Source organism: Hylobates moloch, unplaced genomic scaffold, assembly GCF_009828535.3.
Source record: "Hylobates moloch isolate HMO894 unplaced genomic scaffold, HMol_V3 SCAFFOLD_15, whole genome shotgun sequence".
Classification (NCBI taxonomy): Eukaryota; Metazoa; Chordata; class Mammalia; order Primates; family Hylobatidae; genus Hylobates; species Hylobates moloch.
The window spans coordinates 94,753,754-94,773,433 of record NW_026652290.1 but is presented as its reverse complement, the minus strand read 5'-3'; the positions used below and the strand labels follow the sequence as shown (position 1 = coordinate 94,773,433).

Genomic DNA, 19,680 nt, shown 5'->3' with positions numbered 1-19,680 from the left:
AAAAAACCCTTTATCTGTCCATATCAAATGCACTTAGGCTGGGATGCAGCATTCTACTTCTGGTAATTCATCCTATAAAACTAATCCCCACTGGTGAGCAAAGATATTCACTGGCTATTCATTGTAGTAATGGTAGCAGAAAATTCCAGTAAACAATAGAGATATCAAGTGACAACTGGTTAAATAAATTATGGTACACGTCATGGAATGAAATACAATGTACCCATTAAAAAGATCCAAGTAGGCCAGGCAGGTGGCTCACGTCGGTAATCCCAGCATGTTGGGAAGCCGAGGCAGGCGGATCACTTGAGGCCAGGAGTTCGAGACTACCCTGGGGCACATGGAGAAACCCTGTCTCTGCTGAAATTACAAAAAGTAGCCGGGCGTGGTGGCGCATGTCTGTAGTTCCAGCTACTGGGGAGGCTGAGGTAGGAGAATTGCTTGAACACAGGAGGCGGAGCTTGCAGTGAGCCGAGATTGCACCACTGCCCTCCAGCTGGGGCGACAGAGAGTGACTCCGACTCAAAAAAAAAAAATTCCAGAAATGTGGAGTATGGTCTAGTGCAGTAGTCCTGGGAGACAGTGAAGGAAGGGAGGAAGGAAAGAAGAGAAGGAAGGGAGGGAGAGAAGCAAGGAGGGAGGTAGGAAGGAAGGAAAGAAAGAAGGAAGGAACGAAGGGAGGGAAGGAGGACTGATTCTATTCCTCAGGGGACACAGAGTGATGTCTCAAGATATTTTTGGTTGTCACGACTTGGGGGTGCTTCTGGCCCGGAGTGGGTGGAGGCCAGGGGTGCTGCTCAGCACCCTGCAGTGCCCAGGACGGCCCCACTACGGAGAACAATCCAGCCCCAGATGTCAACAGTGCCGACGGAGGGGGAGAAATCCCGCTGCAGTGTGATCTCCAAGTAATGAAAAACACAGCACACAGGATTCTGTGGCATGTGCTATCACAGTGTACGTGTTTTTAAAGGAAAGGCACACAAGTATCTTAGAAAAGGGACATACGGAGTCGATGACAGTCGCTTGTCTCTGGGGAGAGGGGCTGGCTGCCCGAGGAGCACAGAAGGGAACTGACTTCTTCCTCTACTTTTTCAACTTTGTACCTTGCCCATCCAGAGGATTCTGAACAAAACTGCTCTGGACGCAACTTCTCCCTGGCTCTGGGTTATCTGGCAAGAGTCCTGTGTCGACAGCCTCGGGACTCCTCTCTTCCCCTTCTCTCCCCGCACCCCGCCCCTGCAGCGGAGGGAAGGAGGGGAGAGGTCCGCGTCCCTGGGCAGCCCAGGGTGCCTCTCCCCTCCTCCCAGGGGCTCTGTCCACGCTTCTGTAGCCCGCATGGCGGTCAGGGCCTGGGCCACCTCATCGCCCCCGTCCATCCCTTATTGTTCCCACCTGGCGGGGGACACGCGCCAACGTCCCCACGTCGGTCCCCCCGGCCCCCTCCCGGGCCAGGTCGGGCCTGGCCCCCCCCATCCAGGCAGCCCGGGGCCCGGAACTCGGCCCCCGCCTGGGCCTGCGCTCACCTGGCTCGCCTTGTAGAACTGCTTCTTCAGGCCCGCCACCGACATGTTGCCGCCCGCCGCCGAGCCTCCCGCCCGGACCGCGCCAGCGACAGCCTCCCGGGCGCCGCCGACCCTCTGCGCGCCTCAGCAGTCCGCGTCGGCACCGCCTCCGCCACCCGCTTGCCAGCTCCGCGCCCGCCCCGGAGCCGCCTCAGCCGCTCGCGCGCCCGCGCGGCCAGGATATTACATGGCAACCGCACGCTTCCGGTGCCGGCCCCTGCGCGCGCCCCCGGCCCCGTCTGCGCACGCGCGCCCTCTGCCGGCTGGAGAGCGCACGTGCACATTGTCTACCGCGGGAGAGACCGCCTCTGTCAGTGAGTTGAGCGGGGCGAGCCTAGAGGAGCCGTAGCAGGTGCAGCGCCCCCTGGAGTCCTGGAGGTGACCCTAACGTCTTGGGAAAGGCGCTTAGTTTAAACCTGGCCAGGGAGGTTGGGAAGTACAAAGGGCTCCTGCTTACGATTCTTCAGATTCCTGTTTACTCATCTTAGCTAAATCCAGTTCGTCTAAGTGTTCAGCTCCCTTCCACTTTTTTTTTTTTTTTTGAGACGGAGTCTTGCTTTGTCTCCCAGGCTGGAGTGCAGTGGCGTGATCTCGGCTCACTGCAACCTCTGCCTCCCGGGTTCAAGCGATTCTCCTGCCTCAGCCTCCCGAGTAGCTGAGATTACAGGCGCGCACCACCACGCTAGTCTAATTTTTGTATTTTTAGTAGAGACAGGGTTTCGCCATGTTGGCCAGGCTGGTCTCGAACTCCTGACCTCAGGTGATCCAACCACCGCCCCCCCCACCCAGCTTCCCAAAGTACTGGGATCACAGGTATGAGCCACCGTGCCTGGCCACCTCTCTTCCTGTCTCTCTGTCCTGTGTTCATCCATTCAGTTGCCCACGTGACACATCTAGACATCTAGGTCTGTCTTCATGCCCTGACCATACTTTCCACCAGTCCTCCCCTCCAATTCTTCCCTGGCATAGCAGCGAGAAAGATGCTTGTAGAATGCAATTCAGGGCCAGGCGCGGTGGCTCACGCTTGTAATCCAGCACTTTGGGAGGCTGAGGTGGGCGGATCACGAGGTCAGGAGATTGAGGCCATCCTGGCTAAAACGGTGAAACCACGTCTCTACTAAAAAATAGAAAAAAATAGCCGGACGTGGTGGCGGGCGCCTGTGGTCCCAGCTACTCGAGACTCCGTCTCAAGAAAAAAAGAAAGAAAGAAAGAAAACCTGTTTCTACACTCACAGGCTGACACTGAAGTTCTCTGTTTTGTGTGAGGCTTTTAATCTGCTTTATCTACACAGTTCAATCAAATATTTATGCATTCATTCAAATATTTATTGACCTGGTAAATATGATCAGTTACTAACAGGTCCTGGGGTTCCAGTGAGGAATGAGTCCTACCCTCGCCAGAACTAATAACAAACGCAGAAATTAATTCATTAGTCAAATAACAAACTAATAAATAGACACAGCTGTAATTGATTTAAGAAAAAGAACAGTGTTGTAGGCACTTGATCTTGTCAGGGTTGGGGAAGAAAAGGCTTCCTGGGGTGCCGATCTAAGATCTGAAAAGTATAAATTAGCCAGGAAAAGAGCTGCGAAAAGATTGTTCTAGGCAGAGAAAACAGCATGTGTCAATTTCCTGAGTATTAAACCAGAAACGATCCATTTCGTCCACTCATTCTGCATGTGATCTGCTGAATGTCAAATACTTCTGAAGCGCTCCCCAGACTTCGTTTTATTGTTCTTGTAGAAAGCACTTTATAATTTTACTTGTTGTTGCTATATTTAGCCTATGTCCCATTAGGATAAACTCAAAACTCCAGGTTCCTCATCTAAATCCCACTTTCAAGTTGTCATCTGCGCCCTGCGTAAAATGCTCTCCTGGTGACGTAAGAGCCTGCGCCTCCCTCCTCTTAGGGACTATCCCACGCGATCAGCCAGTCGCAGCGCAGAGCAATGAGCTTGACACCTCCTTCCTCCAATCGCAGGGCAGCTCCTCCCAGCCAATGACAGGCCGCCGAGGGGAAGCCCCGTCCCTCGCGGACACATCAATGGGCGAGCCCTGGGAGGAAAGTCACGGTTCTCGCGAGGATGCCCCCTGCGCTCCTCAATTCCCGAGGCGGGCCGTCACGTGACCCGGGCTCGCCCAATTGGCGCGCGGACTGCGGGGGTCGCCGCAGTTCCCGCCAAATACGAGCGCGGCGGCCGCGGCGGCAGCAGCGGCGCGGGCGGGAGGGCGAAGAGCAGCGGCCGCCTGAGGGGAGCCCGCGCCTCCGCCGCCTGAGAGGAGCTCGAGCTGCCGCCTGGGCGATGCTGGAGGAGCCGGAGTGCGGGGCGCCCGGCGCCAGGGGAGCCGCCGCAGGTCGGTTCGGGCCCGTGCCGAGGGAAGGGGGGGGCGCGGCGCGCGGCCTGGACGGGCTGAGGCGGCGATGGGAGGCGGACGGGCCTCCCGGCGCCGAGCCGGGTCCTGCGGGCCGGGCGTTCACCCCCTGGGGCCTTCTCATCCCCAGCGAGGGCCTGGCGTCCCCAAGGGCACCCTTCTTGACGTTATTGTTGTAGCCGCGACCATATTGTTTGCTTCCGGCGCTTTTGCGTCAGTTCGTCCCTCCAGGGCTCTCTGGGGCGGTGGGTCGGAGGGGCCGAGAGGGGAAACTGAGGCCCAGGGAAGCGAAAGGGCTTGCCCTGCAGGTTACTGGATGCGTTTGTGTCCCTTGACCATGTTGGACCTTGCAGCGGGTGGGGAAACTGAGGCCCAAGGTCGCACGGGCTCGGGGACCGGTACCAATGCCTCTGCGGGTCGGGGCAAGCCCGGGTAAGAAGAGGCCCAGGTGGTAGAGATGGCCAGGAGGGTGGAACTCCCGAGTTCTTGCTCCTTCCTCATATGCACCGTGACTTCCTCCTCCCTGTACCTTGGAATGGGGTCTTTGGAGCCCACCACAGGCCTCCTGAAACGTGGGAGGGTGAACCAAGGAAGACCAGACTGTCCCTCTCCCTTGCTGGACTCTGCATTACATAACGTTTTGGCAGCACTTGGCATTACGCTTTGGCACCTAGTAGGTGCTCAGTAAATAACGTGAACGAATGAAGGGCTAGAATGGACGCCAGTCCAGTTTCTCAGCCTCAACAGTGTTGATATTTGTTGCCGTCCTGGGCACGGCACTGCAGGGTGTTAAGCATCATCCCTGGCCTCCGCCTTTTGCAGGCCGTTAGCAGCCCCTCTCCCCATGCCTTAGTAACAACCAGAAATACCATTGCCCTGTGTCCTCTATGCGGCAGATTCCCCCTTGGCTGAAAATCATGGCTGTAGTTCCTTCTTGCCTTTGGGATTTCACGGAGACATAAAATTAATGTAAAGTTGGTACTGTCGTGGAGCTGTGATGTTTTAAGTCAGGATGTTTAACTTTTATTTATTTATTTATTTATTTATTTATTTATTTATTTATTTATTTATTTTGAGACTGAATCTTGCTCTGTTGCCCAGGCTGGAGTGCAGTGGCAGGATCCCGGCTCACTGCAACCTCTGTCTGTCTGGTTCAAGAGATTCTTCTGCCTCAGCCTCCCGAGTAGCTGGGATTACAGGCCTGCACCACCATGTCTGGCTAATTTTTGTATTTTTTAGTAGAGATGGGGTTTCACCATGTTGGGCAGGCTGGTCTCGAACTCCTGGCCTCAGGTAATCCACCTGCCTTGGCCTCCCAAAGTGCTGGGATTACAGGCATGAGCCACCATGAAAGGAAAGTATATTTTAGTGCCAAATAAAATTAGAAAGGATGTAATCGCAGAATAAAGAGCAGTTAGTAACTTTATACACACATATGTGTTAATCATGTGTATCCGGATTGGGAGTGTCCCGTTTTATGTACAGGATTTTTTAATGAGGGGGGGTCCTGTTTTTAATGAGATTGTTTCTGTTTCACTTGCACCAAAGCTAGTGACTCAAAGCCACACAAATAGATCTTTGTGATCGTCTTGAAAATAAAGTTAAGTGACTAAAAATCATATCCTTCAGTCAGGGGGTAGAAATCCATGTCTTTTGGTAACTGGAAACTTGAGAATGATACTGTCTTTATTTCTTTGAAGTAGCTAGAAAGGAAACATGAATTTTCTCAGTACCTTTTCTTATTCACTAAGCTTGGGGCGGTGGGTGAGGGGTGGTTTCATGTATGGACGATGGAGTTTTTCAGGAAGCCCCCAGTCTGCTTTTAAAAAATACTCACTTTTATGTAATGCTTACAAAACATACGTAGATTAACCAAAATAACTAAACTAGGTTTTTCCAAGCCAGATCTCCTGGTAAGTGTGAGCTTCCTAAATTTACTCTGTTTAAGGTATTTACCTAAAGACTCGGTTCTATTTGTGGTCACTGCTGCATCTGCTTTGATATTATTAGATGGTTTTCTTGAGATTTTTTTTGCAGGAAAATATTCTGTCTTATCATCTCTTGACAGCACTTCAGCTCCTGCCTGGCAAGCTCAAAGTGCTTTAAATTGTGGTCCCTTCATGAATTCTCTTTAAAAAGAAAAGGATCCCTTTTCTAATTTTACAGATTTGGTGGTGGTGTGCGGGCTTGGGTTGGAGGAAGATGTTTGGGGATCATGTGAATGGAATAGGTAATCCGATGTTTTCTCTCGTCCCTACTTTTACTCATTCCACTTTCATTTCATGAAACAGTTGCTGTTACTCTCTTAGTTGGCTTTCTTACTTATTCCAGACCCTAACCAGGTACCATAGGTGCAGCATGGAACAAGTCTTTCTGCTGTCATGCAGTTGGCATTTTGTTTCTGGAGAGACGTAATAAACACGAAAGTTTCAGATTAAATGCCACAAAGAAAATAAAACAAAACATGACAGTGTCTAGGGTAGGATTTCTGAACCTATTAACATTTTGAGGCCAGGCGCCGTGGCCAGCGCTTTGGGAGGCCGAGGCAGGCAGATCACGAGGTCAGGAGTTCAAGACCATTCTGGCTAACATGGTGAAACCCCGTCTCTGCTAAAAATACAAAAATTAGCCGAGCGTGGTGGCACGCGCCTGTAGTCCCAGCTACTTGAGAGGGTGAGGCAGGAGAATCGCTTGAACCCGGGAGGTGGAGGTTGCAGTGAGCTGAGACTGTGCCATTGCACTCCAGCCTGGGCAACAGAGCGAGACGCTGTCTCAAAAAAAAAAAAAAAAAAATTTTTTTTTTTTTTGGCCCATATAATTCTTCATTGTGGTGTGGTGTGCTGTGCTGTGCATTGCATTGTGGGACATTTAGCAGAATCCGTGGCCTCTACCCACTGGATGTGAATAGCATCCCTTCGAGCCCTCCCTGCATCATGACAACCAAAAACATCTCTAGACTGTGCCAAATGGCCCCCGAGGACAGAGGAGTCAGAATTACCTCCACCTTGTACATAACTGGCTCTACATATGTATTTGCTAACTTGATTATCTGCAACATTTAACAATTTACCCTTTGACACTTTTATTTGCAGCCATGGATTGCAAAGATAGACCAGCTTTTCCAGTTAAGAAGTTAATACAAGGTAATTATTTGGAAATGGGTTAAAGAGTTGTTCGTAGTTTATAGTCTTCCTTGTCTCTTGTTGGAGACCTCAGTGGAAGCCTGGAGCTAGAGGGGAGAGAAACAGTCCTTCTTCAGACCAGGAAGCTGGGAAAATGCTTTTCACACAGTAATGTCTCGTGGGGTTCCCATAAGTAAACCCCGAGGACTCCACTTATGCACAATTGGCATTTTGTAACTTGCAGCTGAGGAGCTCTCCTGTATGTTGAAGGGAGCTTAGTAGCATCCCTGGCCTCTTCCCACTGGATGCCAGTAAGTGCATCCTCCAAGTCGTAACAACCAGAAATATCTCTATACATGGCTGATGTCCCCTGGGAGGTAGAACTGCCCCTGAAGAGAACCACTGTTGTCCTGGAAGGTAAATGCTCCCAAATCCTTCTGTGTAAAACAGGGAGTGCGTTCACCCTTGGGCCAGATGAGCGGTTGGATTTTAATTTTTTTTTTATTTGAGATGGAGTCTCGTTCTGTTGCCCAGGCTGGAGTGCAGTGGCGTGATCTCGGCTCACTGCAACCTCCGCCTCCCGGGTTCACGCCATTCTCCCGCCTCAGCCTCCTGAGTAGCTGGGACTACAGGCGCCCGCCACTGCGCCCAGCAAATTTTTTGTGTTTTTAGTAGAGACGGGGTTTCACCATGGTCTGGATCTCCTGACCTCGTGATCCGCCCGCCTCGGCCTCCCAAAGTGCTGGGATTACAAGCGTGAGCCACCGCGCCCGGCTGTTTTTTTTTTTTAAAATTAGGGTGTTGAAGCGGGGCATGGTGACTCACACCTGTAATCCCAGCATCTTGGGAGGTGGAGGCGGGTAGATCACCAGAGGTCAGGAGTTTGAGACCAGCCTAGCCAACATGGCGAAACTCCGTCTCTACTAAAAATACAAAAATTAGCTGGGTGTAGTTGTGCATGCCTGTAATCCCAGCTACTTGAGAAGCTGAGGCAGGAGAATAGCTTGAACCCAGGAGGTGGAGGTTGCAGTGAGCTGAGATGGCGCCATTGCACTCCAACGTGGGTGATGAGCAAAACTGTCTCCAAAAGAAAAGAAAATAAGTAAAATTAGGTTGTTAGAAAAGGATAGAATGGGCCGGGCGCGGTGGCTCAAGCCTGTAATCCCAGCACTTTGGGAGGCTGAGGCAGGCGGATCACAAGGTCAGGAGATCGAGACCATCCTGGCTAACACGGTGAAACCCCGTCTCTACTAAAAGTACAAAAAAATTATCCAGGCGTGGGAGCGGGCGCCTGTAGTCCCAGCTGCTCCAGAGACTGAGGCAGGAGAATGGCATGAACCTGGGAGGCGGAGCTTGCAGTGAGCTGAGATCGCGCCACTGCACTCCAGCCTGGGTGACAGAGCAAGACTCCGTCTCAAAAAAAGAAAAAAAGAAAAGGATAGAATTAAAAGATAGCACCCCCACCCACTCTTTTCTGAGACAAGGTCTCTTTTACCCAGGCTGCGGTGTAGTTGCACCATCATAGCTCACTGCAGCCTCTACCTCCTGGGCTCAAGCGATCCTCCTGCCTCAGCCTTCCAAAGTGCTGGGATTATAGATGTGAGTCAGTGTACCTGGCTTCAGATAGCCCCTGCCCCATCTTTTTTTTTTTTTTTTTTTTTTTTTTGTTTTTCTCGGGTCCTCCAGGCTGGAGTGCAGTGGTGCGATCTCGGCTCACTGCAGGCTCCACCCCCCGGGTTCACACCATTCTCCTGCCTCAGTCTCCCAAGTAGCTGGGAATACAGGCGCCTGCCCCCACGCCCGGCTAATTTTTTGTACTTTTAGTAGAGACGGGGTTTCACTGTGTTAGCCAGGATGGTCTTGATCTCCTGACCTTGTGATCCTCCTGCCTTGGCCTCTCACACCCGGCTTTTTTTTTTTCTTTTTTTCTTTTTTTTTTTTTTTTTTTTTCCGAGAGGGAGTCTGGCTCTGTCGCCCAGGTTATTCACCGCCCAGGGATCTCAGCTCACTGCAACCTCTGCCTCCCAAGTTCAAGCGATTCTCCTGCCTCAGCCTCCTGAGTAGCTGAGATTACAGGCACGTGCCACCATGGCCTGGCTAATTTTTGTAGTTTTAGAAGAGACAGGGTTTCACCGTTTTGGTCTGGCTGGTCTCGAACTGCTGACCTTGTGATCTGCCTGCCTTGGCCTTCCCAAAGTGCTGGGATTACAGGCGTGAGCCACCACGCCTGGCCCAGATAGTCCCTTTTTGAACTTTAAAATTATCCCCCACCCGCATGTCCCAACAAGTCAGTAATTTTCAAGCTCATGAGTGGTTTTAACTTTAAACGTTCACTAAAGATGGCTTTCTGTCTTTGTTTAAGCCCGTCTGCCGTTTAAGCGCCTGAATCTTGTCCCAAAGGGGAAAGCCGATGACATGTCAGACGATCAGGGTACTTCTGTGCAAAGTAAAAGCCCCGATTTAGAGGCCTCTTTGGACACCTTGGAAAACAACTGTCATATGGGTTCTGACATAGACTTTAGACCGAAACTTGTCAACGGGAAGGGTCCCTTAGATAACTTTTTAAGAAATAGAATCGAAACCAGTATTGGCCAGAGCACAGTCATCATTGATTTGACAGAGGACTCGAATGAGCAGCCAGACAGTCTTGTGGACCACAATAAACTAAATTCTGAAGCCTCTCCCTCCAGAGAGGCAGTAAATGGCGAGCGAGAAGACACTGGGGATCAGCAGGGGTTGTTGAAGGCCATTCAGAACGACAAGTTGGCATTTCCTGGAGAGACCCTTTCAGACATTCCTTGCAAAATAGAGGAGGAGGGTGTCGGCTGTGAAGGTGCAGGGAGGAGACACGACTCCCAGGAATGTTCGCCACGGAGCTGCCCGGAGCTGACAAGTGGCCCAAGAATGTGCCCCAGAAAGGAGCAGGACAGTTGGAGTGAAGCTGGGGGCATCCTGTTCAAAGGGAAGGTGCCCATGGTGGTCTTGCAGGACATCTTGGCTGTGAGACCACCCCAAATCAAGTCCCCTCCAGCCACACCCCAAGGCAAGAGCATGACCCCTGAGAGCGAGGTGCTGGAATCTTGCCCCGAAGAAGACTCTGTACTCAGCCATTCGTCCCTGAGCTCTCCCTCTTCCACCAGCTCGCCTGAGGGGCCACCTGCTCCCCCAAAGCAGCACAGCAGTACCAGTCCCTTCCCTACCTCCACGCCCGTCCGCAGAGTGAGTATCTCCCATGGAGTCCCTGCACATCAGTGCTTACGGATCTCAGAGTGCTATCAGTCTCCACCGGGTCACCCAGGTGGTTTGTGGCGGAGTGAGCGGGGCTGGGTCCTGGGACTCGACACGGAGTTCTTCCTGGTATCAAAACTCACAGTGTTCAGTTCTGCATTCGTTGTGATGCGCCTGGGACTTAATTGATCAACAGTGTACCTGGTGTACTGTGTGGATAACACCCTACTGTTTTGCCTTCGTTGTTCCCATCTAATCAGTGATAGCTTAGCCATTTTAGGGAATTAGGATCTGAGCTGGCGCTGTAACCCCTCACTTCAGATTCCAGGTCCAGCTTTCTCTGTGCCCTTCCTGTCCAAGCATAGAACTGTAGGGACGGGGTTACAGAGGCACTGAGCACTGAAGTGGCAGTGAGACGGCAGGAAGCATGACATGGAGAATTCTGTAGGGTCAGCACAGCCACCCATCTTAAAAACCTTACCTGGGGCCATGCACAGTGGCTCATGCCTGTCATCCCAGCACTTTGAGAGGCCGAGGTGGGAGGATCGCTTGAAGATCACTTCAAAACCAACCTGGGCAATGTAGACACCGTCTCTGTGAAAAAAAATTATTTTTATTTGACAGAGTCACTCTATCACCCAGGCTGGAGTTCAGTGGCGTGATCTCGGCTCACTGCAACCTCCACCTCCCAGGTTCAAGTGAGTCTCCTGCCTCGGCATCCCTAATAGCTGGGATTACAGGTGCGTATCACCACACTTGGCTAATTTTTATATTTTTAGTAGAGACAGGGTTTCACTATCTTGGCCAGGCTGGTCTTGAATTCCTGACTTCTAGTGATCTGCCTGTCTTGGCCTCTCAAAGTGCTGGAATTACAGGTGTGAGCCACTGCACCCAGCCCTGCAAAAAAAATTTTAAAAATTATCCAGGCGTGGTGGACTACATGCCTGTAGTCCCAGCCACCTGGGAAGCTGAGGCAAGAGGATCACTTGAGCTGAGGAGTTGGAGGCTGCAGCAAGCTGTGATCACACCGCTGTGCTCCAGCCTGGGTAACAGAGGGAGACCCCATCTGGAACCATTTTTAAGGACCCCATAAGGGGGACTTTTGCATGGTCTGTCTCTGTTATTGGTTTTTTATTAGCACAATGGTGTCCTTAGGGTCTTAGGGACCAAACTGATAAAATCAGTCACGAGTCCCATGGTGTGTTTAGTGGTGTCTTTTTTGATTTTATAATTTTTTACTTTTTATCTTAAGTATGTAGAACCAGAAGAGACAGTGCCTTTTTATGTTTTTGGTTTTGTAGCACTTTTGTTTGTTCATGTTGGGTCTTTATATGAGAGTAGATGCTGAGATGGGTCATTTAATCTCTATCTCTAAGCAGGTACAGTAGACCACCTGGATCATAAAGCACCAACCTTGTTTGCTTTCGGGATGTTGAGCTCTAAGGAACCATTTATTTATTTATTTATTTTTGAGACAGAGTCTTGCTCTGTCACCCAGGCTGGAGTGCAGTGGTGCCATCTCAGCTCACTGCAACCTCCGCCTCTTGGGTTCAAGCAATTCTCCTGCCTCACCCTCTCAAGTAGCTGAGATTAGAGGCACCCACCACCATGCCCAGCTAATTTTTGTATTTTTGGTAGAGATGGGGTTTTGCCATGATGGCCAGGTTGGTCTCGAACTCCTGACCTCAGGTGATCCACCTGCCTTGGCCTCCCAAGTTGCTGGGATTATAGGCGTGAGCCATCATGCTTGGCCAAGATGATTTATTTTTTTGAATGACTTTATTTTTGTCTTTCACCTGAGAAGAGGCAAAAGGAAAAAATGGCTTCCTCTTTAGGTTTATGAAATGTTGTAAAAATGGAGCAAATCTTTTTTTTTTTTTGAGACATGGGCTCACCCTGTCGCCCAGGCTGGAGTGCAGTGGCATGGTCTCAGCCTACTGCAACCTCTGCCTTCTGGGTTCAAGCGATTTTCCTACCTCAGCCTCTGAGTAGCTGGGATTACAGGTGCCCACCACCACCACTCCTGGCTAATTTTTGTATTTTTTCAGTAGAGACGAGTTTCACCATGTTGGCCAGGCTGGTCTCAAACTTCTGACCTCAGGTGATCCCCTCGCCTCGGCCTCCCAAAGTGCTGGGATTACAGGCATGAGCCACTGCCCCAGTCTTCTACTTTTTTTTTTTTTTTTAATATGTGCTGGTTTGTTATATAGGTAAACTCTTGTCATGGGGGTTTGTTGTACAGATTATTTTATCACTCAGGTACTAAGCCTAGTACCCTCTTCTAAGTTACTAAATGTGCCAGACTGGCATGTACACATTTCAACTTCTACCTAAGCCACCACTCAATCTCCCAAAATCAGAGTTGAAGTCTCTCCCCATTGGCTATCCTGTAGTGTACATTCGATCACTTGAATTTCTTCCAGGCTGCTGCCGCTTTGCAAAATTTTGTCCTGTGATGTGAGCCATTTAGCAAGAACAGGACACATGGCTTGGGCGCGGTGGCTCACACCTGTAATCCCAGTACTTTGGGACGCCGAGGTGGGTGGATCACCTAAGGTCGAGAGTTCAAGACCAGGCTGACCATCATGGAGAAACCCCGTCTCTACTAAAAATACAAAAAATTAGCTGGGTGTGGTGGTGCATGCCTGTAATCCCAGCTACTCCGGAGGCTGAGGCAGGAGAATCACTTGAACCCGAGAGGCAGAGGTTGCAGTGACCTGAGATCGTGCCATTGCACTCCAGCCTGGGTAACGAGCAAAACTCCATCTAAAAAAAAAAAAAAAAAAAAGAACAGGACACAAGCACATGTTTCCATTAAGTTTGTTTCCATGTCCACAGCTTAGTCTGCAAACTGGGAAGTCCCCTCATTGGGCATCATGGTGACACAATCCTGCCCGCTTTCTAAAACAACTGAGCACATGAACCCAGTGTGCGACATTTAGGAAACCCTGCATTTAGGATGCTAGATCTTGTTCTGAACACTGGCTCGAGGTTTTGGGATGCACTCGAAGGCAGTATTATCCCAACTTTTCAGATAATTTACTGGCCCAGAGCCTATGGCAGAAAGCGGCCACAACCACCCCCAGAGGGCCTGTCAGTCACCGAAGCTATGAGGGAAGTGATTATCAGGAGGCCTCTGCGTGCCCTGATGGCAGGGCTCCCTGAGATCCCGGCTGGGAGAGACTCCACCCCCAACCCCCGAGACACTCCATCCCCAACCCCTGCTTTACCTCCGAACCTTTAAGGAGTCCTGCATTTCTGGGTTGGTTGGTTTGCTTCATAGTTGGTACCTCTTTTATTTATTTATTTATTTATTTATTTTTGAGACGGAATCTCACTCTGTTGCCCAGGTTGGAGTGCAATGGTGTGATCTTGGCTCCTGCAACCTCTGCCTCCTGGGTTCAAGCGATTCTCCTGTCTCAACCTCCCGAGTAGCTGAGTTTACAGGCACGCGCCACCAGGCCCAGCTAATTTTTGTATTTTTAGTGGAGATGGGGTTTCGCCATGTTGGACAGGCTGGTCTCGAACTCCTGACCTTGTGATCCGCCCGCCTCGGCCTCCCAAAGTGCTGGGATTACAGGCGTGAGCCACCGCGCCCAGCCAGTTGGTACCTAACTCTTAACACCTTTCCTTGCCGTGAGGTCCAAGCCATCCCCTGTCCACAACCCCTGTTACTCTGGGGAATAAACTGTTTTTGCACTTTGCCTCCCTACCAGCAGCTCTTTCCAGATTGCAGGGGTGAGCTGGTGGGAAGCTTGCAGATTGTTTCGCACTGCCGTGTAATCTGTGTGCTTGTCACTCGGGTCTGTTCTTCCTTGAGTTGGTACAGTGAAATCTGCATTGAGAGTTTCAGGGCAGTCATTGCCACTGTACTTTGTGGGCTGACTTGCCTTCTTTATTTGTTCTTCTTTAAAATAAAAGAAAGTGGGAGTTTCTTCCGATACAGATCCTGCTGTCCTTTTGCAGGGAGCTTCATGGCGTGTTTTTGTTTGTTTTGGTTTTTGTTGTTGTTTTAGTACTGCAGGATCTGGAGAATCTCGCTTTAGAAAAACAATGACTTAGAAAGATCCCCCTTTAGATACTCCCAGGGTCCTTTGAATAGCTGAAGTGTTCCTTTTTAGTATTAGAGTTTTCTACCATGTGGGGAAGAACCATTTCTGAAGTTTGCAATCAGACTTGTAATTTAGCCTCTTCTGTTAGTGATCGAGATGATTATTCCACAAATGATGATGTTGGTGCCGTTGTGTTACTGGAATCCTTGGCTTGCTTCTGTGCCCAGATTGCTGGAACTTCTTTCCATATACTTGAAATTACATTTGTGATAAATTCTGCATGTTTAAAAGAAACACTGGTCTAGGTGCGGTGGCTCATGCCTGTAATCCCAGCACTTTGGGAAGCCGAGGTGGGAGGATTGCATGAGCCTAGGAGTTCGAAACCAGCTTGACCAACATGGTGAAACTCCGTCTGTACAAAAAATACAAAAATTAGTGGGGCATGGGGGTGCACACCTGTAGTCCCAGCTCCTTGGGAGGCTGAGGTGGAAGGATCACTTAAGCCAAGGAGGCAGAGGTTGCGGTGAGTCATGCTTGCACCACTGCGCAACAGCCAGACCCTGTCTCAAAAAAAAAAAACAAAAAGGAAAAATAATGGAAACCTTGAAGCCCTCTGTTCTCCCAGGAGGTTGCCATTATTATCATCATCACCACCTTGTGTTTTTCTGTGTCCTGCATTTCCAGAGAGATCTCTAGGAAACACCCAGTATCATTTTATTTCCTTGTGTAGGACATATACTGTAAATATCTGTCTTTGTTACTCAAGGGTGTCTTAGATGTTTTTTATATTGGGATGGAAAGATGGAGCTCTTTTTAACTGCTGCATGATATCCTATGGTGTGGACATGCTGTAGGTTACAGAGCTGTCTTCTCAGTTCTGTTGTTTCTGTGCTTGGCTTTCACAAAATGAGTGTTCCCTTGAGCTTCCTTCTACAAGTGGCCTTAGCTCCAGGCAATGTGTGCGTTCTTAATTTCCCAGCTTGCACTCTCATGCTTGGGCCAATTGGAGGTTTTCTCTTCCCCCCCCACCCCACCTCCGCTCCCCTGCTGTTAAGTTTTAGCCGCTTATCTGGTCTGGGCTTAGAAATTAGATACCGTTTAGTATAAAATCAGAGTCCATAGGCTCTGAGAGGATTATCTGAGAAAGGGTGCAGGAATTTTCATGCCCAAACATAGTGAGCTCTGTTGTGACTCCTTGGGATTGTCGGTTTTTGTGTTTTCACTTCCTTCTGGGATCCGGGATCACGTTTTTGGCAGGTGAGGGTGCTGTCTGACCGGGCTCCAGCTGGGTAGAATGTGGGAGTGTTGCATAGAATTTTGAGAGTGAGATCTATAAACACTTGGGTCAAATTTCAAGAAGATAAAGTTCTGTCAGACCTCAAGGTCCATCTGAATGTTTGGCAAAACAAAAAAGATACCAGTTTTAAATTAAGCAGTAATTGCTCTGTTTTGGTTGTTGGATATTACTGAGCGGGCTCTTGCCGATCACATCAAGTCTATTATCCCTGGACTCACAGCAGAGTGGGAGCATTTTAAGAGGCAGGAGATTCTGCAGCTGAGCTTCAGGTATGGGAGACTAAGGAACTGAGTTCCCCAAAACCACATTCCATATTATAATCTCTGAACACGAAGGGCAGTCCCGGAGAGCTGTGACTCCCACATTGTGCAGTTAAATCCCTCAGAGTGGGGGTGAGGCACACAGCCTTGGCAGGCAGAGTGGATGCTGGAGAAACAGATGCTTTTTCTGCAGCATTTGGTGAGGCTGCCTCGGGCTGGCATTTCTGTTGCCACATTCTCAGCAAAGGCTGAACACTCTGGCCTGATCTCGGTGGTGAAGGAGCTCCTGCCAACACAGGCAGCCTTCTCACAATGGCTCGGCCTTTCCCTAAAGAAAGGTTAAGTCCAGAAAGGACTCAGTGGGACCCAGGTGGAAAGGCTGTCTTGAGCTCATTCATCTGAAGCTTTTATTCTGTGAGAGGTCCTAGTCAGGGGTTCAGCTTTCCCAGAAAAAGAAATCACTGTTGGCTAGGCGCAGTGGCTCACGCCTTTAATCCTAGCACTTTGGGAGGCCGAGGCGGGCGGATCACGAGGTCAAGGAGATCGAGACCACCCTGGCTAACATGGTGAAACCCTATCTTTACTAAAAATACAAAAAGATTAGCCAGGCATGGTGGTGGGCGCCTATAGTCCCAGCTACTGGGCAGACTGAGGCAGGAGAATCGCTTGAACCCGGGAGGCGGAGCTTACAGTGAGCCGAGATGGCGCCACTGCACTCCAGCCTGGGCGACAGAGCAAGACTCCGTCTCAAAAAAATAAAAAATAAATCACTTACATAATTTTGTTGACCCATCAGACCAATGCCAGGAAAATGGGCCTTTGGTTTTTCAATTCAACTTCAGCCTTACACTGCAAGTCTGCAGTGAACCCGGAGAATTATTTCTTCCCACTCTTAAGCCTCTCTTCCCATTGCTCTTCACTTCTACTAGTTTGGTTTTCAGGATTCCCTGCCCCAATGGGAGATAGCTTAGGCCAAACTCCAGACTCCCTGTTCGTCTTCCTCCCTAGGACCATTTAGGTGGATGGTGAGTCACACCATGGATCCTATTGGTAATTCCTAGTAGCTCATGCTCAGTTTGAAGGTAGGTGATAGAAAATATTGTGCCCTAGAATGTAGAGGCCTAGACAACCCCAGCAAGTTTCTCTTTTGTCTTAAGCTTTCACTCCACATTCTAAAAAGCAGAGTTGGCTGGATGCGGTGGCTCACACCTGTAATCCTAGCACTTTGGGAGGCTGAGGCGGGTGGATCACCTGGGGTCAGGAGTTCGAGACCAGCCTGACCAACATGGTGAAACCCCATCTCTACTAAAAATACAAAAATTAGCCGGGTGTGGTAGCACATGCCTATAATCCCAGCTACTCGAGAGGCTGAGGCAGGAGAATCGCTTGAACTTGGGAGGTAGAGGTTGCAGTGAGCCAAGATCATGGCACTCACTGCACTTCAGCCTCTGTGACAAGAGTGAGACTTCTTCATCTCAAAAATAAAATAAAAATAAAAAGCAGAGTTGAGCTAGACAGAATGTAAATTAGTGGTGCACAGGAAACCAGCCTGGAGACATGTTTTATTTGATTAATTTAGTATCTTCTTTTTTTTTTTTTTCCAACAGTCTCATTCTGTCACCCAGGTTGGACAGCTCAGTGCAGCCTCAACCTCCTGGGCTCAAATGATCTTCCCACCTGAGACTCCTGAGTAGCTGGGACTACAGATGTGCACCGCAACACCCAACTAATTAAAAGGTTTTTTTAGACACAGGGTCTTGCTTTGTTGCCCAGGCTGGTCTTGAACTCCTGGGCTCAAATGATCCTCCCACCTTGACCTCCCAAAGTGCTGGGATTACAGGCATGAGCCACTGTGCCTGTCTGTGTCTATTTTTAAACACCTAAAAAAAATTCACACGAAATTCCCAATATCAGCTTCTCCTGGAGAAATTGGAAGGACCAGCAAGCAGGGACCTATATTCCTATAAGAGCTCCATCCCCTTTGGACAGGCGGGTCCTCTCTCATTTGCTACAAATCCTCTCCCTGTCGCCCAGGCCAGCTGTCTATTGCTTTTTATTTTTTTTTAAGACAGAGTCTCACCCTGTTGCCCAGGCAGGAGTGCAGTGGCACGATCTCGGCTCACTGCAACCTCCTTCTCCTGGGTTCAAGCGATTCTTCTGTCTCAGCCTCCTGAGTAGGTGGGATTACAGGCAACCGCCACCACGCCCAGCTGATTTTTATATTTTTAGTAGAGATGGGGTTTTGCCACATTGGCCAGGGTGGTCTCGAACTCCTGACCTCAAGTGATCCGCCCACTTCGGCCTCCCAAAGTGCTGGGATTACAGGCATGAGCCACCGCACCCAGCCTTATCTGTTACCTTTATTTCTGAGCTTGCCTTGTTTTTCTTGTGAATGGCATGCTTCACTCATTTCTTTATCTGCCTCCATAGTCTCCCTTGTTATCTAATCCCAGATACATACATGTGTGCACGCTTACTGGAGTTTGTGACCCTACTATGACATTTTGGTTCTGTTGGTGGAAAAACTGATCACCTGGAAAGGTTTCTCTTTTTCTCGAAGCAATTGAAATAACCCGTGTTTAAAGTTAATAAACGTCTTCTGTTTCAGATAACTAAGAAATTCGTCAAAGGCCCTACAGAGAAGAACAAGCTCAGACTGCAAAGAGTAAGACATTTTCCCTGAAATAGAAAATTAACCTGCTGTGCTTTTTGCATTAAATAGTAAGCAAAGCCCTTTGGAGTTCCTTTGGTCCAGTTTTTACATTTTCCCCAGCCTTCTCTGACCTTCATTTTGATTCCTGCTTCATTTTAAGTACTTGGACTTCATGGTTTGTGGATTGTGTCATTTTTTGCTTTGCTGAGTGAGTCCTCATGTTTTGTGTGTGGCCTTTTCTAAGCTTTTACCAGTAGTACTACCACTGTCTTAATGATTCAGCATCCCAATATAGCTTCAAATTACCTTCCAAAAACCCAGTCCATTTCCTCGTAGTCCTGTCTCTTTTTTTTTTTTTTTTTTTTTTTTTTGAGATGGAGCCTCGCTGTGTCACCCAGGCTGGAGTGCAGTGGCGCGATCTTGGCTCACTGCAAGCTCCGCCTCCCGGGTTCACGCCATTCTCTTGCCTCAGCCTCCCGAGTAGTTGGGACTACAGGCACCTGCCACCACGCCTGGCTAATTTTTTGTATTTTTAGTAGAGATGAGGTTTCACCGTGTTAGCCAGGATGGTCTCGATCTCCTGACCTCGTGATCCGCCCGCCTCGGCCTCCCAAAATGCTCGGATTACAGGTGTGAGCCACCGCTCCTGGCCAGTCCTGTTTCTTTTATAGGGATTGAAGTTCCACTTATTCCTAAGTGCTGTAACATCTGAATAGCCCCTACACTCGATGGGTGATTATCCTTTAGTGACTCTCTGCTAAGTCTCCTATTCTGTGGGGGGCATCACCACATTTTCCACACAGCAATGCAGGGGGCTTTTGTTTTGTTTTGTTTTTGAGACGGAGTCTTGCTCTGTTGCCAGACTGAAATGCAGTGGCGCGATCTCAGCTCACTGCAACCTCTGCCTGCCGGGTTCAAGCAATTCTTCTGCCTCAGCCAGCTAATTTTTTTTTTTTTTTGTATTTTAGTAGAGATGGGGTTTCACCACGTCGCCCAGGCTGGTCTCAAACTCCTGAGCTCAGGCAGTCTGCCCGTCTCGGCCTCCCGAAGTGCTAGGATTACAGGCCTGAGTCACTACGCCTGGCCGCAGGGGGCTTTTTACTTATTGCTTAAAGGTTAGAGAAATTGAACA

The 19,680-nt window shown here is 49.6% G+C and overlaps 2 protein-coding genes across 5 annotated transcripts in view; one reads left to right on the top strand and one right to left on the bottom strand.

Annotated features, from left to right (window-relative positions):
• SH3GL1 (SH3 domain containing GRB2 like 1, endophilin A2) overlaps positions 1-1,735 on the bottom strand; it is a 40,898-nt gene extending 39,163 nt beyond the window's left edge. The window contains exon 1 of the mRNA XM_032177677.2: positions 1,524-1,735. Within this exon, the coding sequence (XP_032033568.1) occupies positions 1,524-1,568 (45 nt within the window). The 5' untranslated portion in view covers positions 1,569-1,735. The remainder of the gene's footprint in view (positions 1-1,523) is intronic.
• A 2,008-nt stretch (positions 1,736-3,743) lies between these two features.
• Positions 3,744-19,680, top strand: part of CHAF1A (chromatin assembly factor 1 subunit A) — a 39,398-nt gene continuing 23,461 nt past the window's right edge. Inside the window, exons 1-4 of one of the 4 annotated variants that reach the window (XM_032177652.2) lie at positions 3,744-3,918; positions 7,029-7,079; positions 9,421-10,277; positions 18,504-18,560. In XM_032177652.2, coding sequence (XP_032033543.1) covers positions 3,867-3,918; positions 7,029-7,079; positions 9,421-10,277; positions 18,504-18,560 — 1,017 coding nt within the window. In that variant the 5' untranslated portion in view covers positions 3,744-3,866. Of the gene's footprint in view, positions 3,919-3,972; positions 4,369-6,123; positions 6,167-7,028; positions 7,080-9,420; positions 10,278-18,503; positions 18,561-19,680 lie in introns of those variants that run through there. The other 3 variants (XM_058428910.1, XM_058428909.1, XM_032177654.2) reach the window with 3 other exon arrangements.